This window comes from Aegilops tauschii, chromosome 7 (genome assembly GCF_002575655.3).
Source record: "Aegilops tauschii subsp. strangulata cultivar AL8/78 chromosome 7, Aet v6.0, whole genome shotgun sequence".
Taxonomy (NCBI): Eukaryota; Viridiplantae; Streptophyta; class Magnoliopsida; order Poales; family Poaceae; genus Aegilops; species Aegilops tauschii.
Window position 1 is genome coordinate 640,657,895 of NC_053041.3, and position 3,465 is coordinate 640,661,359.

General features: G+C 53.1%; 1 protein-coding gene across 1 annotated transcript; it reads left to right on the forward strand.

Moving 5' to 3' along the window:
* Window positions 1–1,943, forward strand: LOC109736768 (ricin B-like lectin R40G2). Its single transcript, XM_020295974.2, has 5 exons — window positions 1–135; window positions 253–375; window positions 511–1,002; window positions 1,098–1,220; window positions 1,307–1,943. The coding sequence occupies exons 1-5, from the start codon at window positions 1–3 to the stop codon at window positions 1,541–1,543; spliced, it is 1,110 nt and encodes a 369-aa protein (XP_020151563.1). The 3' UTR covers window positions 1,544–1,943.
* The last annotated feature ends 1,522 nt before the right edge of the window (window positions 1,944–3,465 follow it).

Consider the following 3,465-nt stretch of genomic DNA (forward strand, 5'->3'; position numbering starts at 1 on the left):
ATGTCTGGTCCGGGGCAAAAAACGTTCAAGATCCTGTGCCGCGCCGACGAGGGGTACTGCGTCACCGTCCGCGGTGGCGATGATGGCGATGCCGCCGTCGTCATGGCGGCAGCAGACCCCGACGACGAGTACCAGGCAAGGCAGCCTCCCCTGTTCGTTAGTTAGCTAATTTTCATTCAATTTTAAAGCTGGATCCATGGATCGACGTTTCTAGTATTTCATGTCACGGATCATGCATATGGGCTGTTGCAGCACTGGTACAAGGACATGAGGCGCAGCACGAGGGTGAAGGACGAGGAGGGGTACCCGGCGTTCGCGCTCGTCAACAAGGCCACCGGGCTCGCCATCAAGCACTCGCTCGGCCAGTCCCATCCCGTGAGTACTAATAATTCAGTGCTTCTCTTGATTGAATTTTCTTGGATCCTTGTTGGATAATTCAGTGCCACGGAGCACGAGGGTGAAGGAAGTATCAAATATCGTTGCTCAAATCACATGGATGGATCTTTGCAGGTCGATCTGGTGCCGTACGAGTACGACCCAGCGGTAATGGACCTGTCAGTGCTGTGGACGCAGAGCAGGGACGTGGGCGACGGCTTCCGCTGCATCCGCATGGTCAGCAACATCTACCTCAACTTCGACGCCTTCGAGGGCGAGCCGGAGGTTCGGGACGGCACCGTCGTCGGGCTGTGGGAGTGGAACGAGGGGGGGAACCAGTGCTGGAAGATCCTGCCGTGGGGCACCCAGGCGGAAGCCGACGGCGACGACGACCAGTACGGCGGGTACCACGGCGGCCAGGACCAGGAGACTACGCGTTTCAGCTACGGCGGAGACGATGCGGCGCCGCAGGACCAAGGACAGGGGTGCGACGGTGGCCTGCCTCCTGCGCTGTCTTCCGAGTGCACGGTACGCATGTTCTGCAGCGCCGGCGGAGAGGAGTACAGCGTCGCCGCGAGGGACGGTACCGTGTGCCTGGTTCCTACTGACCCCGGCGACGACTTGCAGGTGACAACAGATAATCAAAACATCACCATCTCATCGATCTTAATCAATTGGTGACCCAGCTAATAAATCATAAATATGAAACGAAATGTATGTAGCACTGGGTGAAGGTCATGCGGCGCAGCACCAGCATCAAGGATGAGGATGGGTACCCTGCGTTCGCCCTGGTGAACAAGCACACCGGTGAAGCAATCAAGCATTCCCTTGGAGAGAGCCACCCTGTAAGCTTATAACATGTTCACGTTAATTAACTCCCTAATTAGGTTTCTGCAACTGCAATACTGCAGACTGAGAATATGTACGTCAGGTTCGGCTTGTGCGCTACGACCCGGACTACCTAGACGAGTCGGTGCTGTGGACAGAGAGCGAGGACGTCGGCGACGGCTTCCGCTGCGTCCGCATGGTGAACAACATCCACCTCAACTTTGACGCCCTCGACGCTGGCGAGGGTCAGGGCGGCGTGCACGACGGCACGGCTATCGTCCTGTGGGAGTGGTGTGAAGGAGAGAACCAACGCTGGAAGATCCTTCCTTGGTGTGAGTAAATATGCATGGAAGTCGGCCACGGCCATGGGCCGCTTCATTATCCGCCACCGTTGTGTTTCTCGGTAGTCCCACAGGATTTTTCCATGGTTGCTGAAACAGCCCTGTCTAAGTTAGTGTGTTTTTTCATGTGGTGGATCACTAGCTAGGAACGTCTATTTGCGTGTGTGCGTTGATTAATCTGTATCTTGTGTATCCAACAAGTAATAATTAATCTTCTTAAAAAAAATCTTCTTCCCTTTTGGTGTCAAGGACACAAAATTAAATCGCACACAAAATAGCCACCATAGCTGCACTATAACTGCCTCGGGACTGGGAGCCTGGCCATGACGCTAGGGACGATGCGAAATCCTCCACAAATCCCTAAACAGCTCCAAAATTAGCACACTCAAAAAACTCTAGAAATCATCACTTTCCTCCTCCCCAAGAAAACACTCCCAGACGATTAGGTTTCCTTCTCCCGTAGGCACCCCTGCCGTCCGCCACGGCTCCGATGGCCTTTGGGACATGGAGGTGCAATGGACCCCCCCCCCCCCCCCCCCCCCCCGCGTCGCCGCCGGTCGGTGCGACCCCGCTGTCTGTCTTGATTAGGCCTTTGTGGCGGCGACGATATCCCTCAGTAGGAATACTGTCTCCCAAGTTCGATCCTAGTTCCGATGTTGTGTCTAGTGTTGTCGGAGGATGTATGGAGGTGTGTCTCCGTCTAATCCCGTGGGATTCTGTTGATGCTGGTCTTAGGTGGGTCTGTTTGGATGTAGTCTTTGTTTGTGTGTCTATAGGTTTGATCCTTTCGATCTGTATCAACGATGGTTGCTGCTCTGGTCGCTGGTCCTGCTGAGTCTGAGTAGGATGACATCCCTACTTTTTACTACAACAAGATTTGCTTGAGTGCTTGTAGTCGTCACTAGATGGTCCATGGACCTGGTTGTAATTTTTGTTACCTCTCGTGTTCTCTGCATTGCCATGGTTTATTGTGAACAATTGGGAAGTTTCTTCCAGGTCATCAACTGTGGGGGTTTCATCTTTCGCTTTGAGCTCACCTTCCCAGTCGTCGACTTCTTCATCATCTTCCTTGGTCACCCACACCATGGCCGCCTGCTACTAGCTTCTGTTAGTCTGTCAACATAGCATGTTTTGCAGTTCAAACCTTAGGGCATGTGGCTGGTGTTGCGCTAACTTGTGCTAATCCACTCACATGTGTGACAGGAGAGCACTCGAGTGCTTGGGTAACCCTAGGGAGCCACGCAGTGGCGGGGCTAGACGAACATATCGGGGGGGGGGGGGGGGGGGGGCTAAAGAGAAAACATGGATGCTTGGGGGGGGGGAGGGGGGCTAATGACTACAATTTCTTGTATTTAAGATCCTATAATAATTTTTTCTTTAGTGATTATATCAAGGCTGGGGAGGCCACAACCCCCACCCTCAAGGATACACATAGCTCCGCCGTTGGAGCCACGTGGTGCCCCATCTTGCCTCATTTATCGCAACCTAACCTACCATTGCCCCACACATCCCTGGTCTGGTTGTTCGTGGACCAGCCCCTCCACGTGACTCATTGGTCCACTGCTTACCGCATGTCCATCGGCCCACGGCCTCCCCTGCTCGTGCTCCTACGTCTCTATATCCGCGTTACCCCCTCACCCACCACTACGAGTCCGCCCTTCTCCCCTTGAGCTGTACTGCAAGAATCTTAGCGTGTCCACAAGTAATCTAGAAATAACTATGAAGCCTAGTATTACACCCCAATAGTCCAAAATTTATAGTTTCTCTCGTTGATCATGTCCTCCTTCTTTGCATATTCTCTACATAGTTCGGGTCACTGCTCACGACACCGTTGGGCTATCCACTTAGTAAATATTCTCTCATGAACAACCAGTCGTTCTAAATAATCTGCATAGCTCAGTGCTGGAACAACTTACAATTA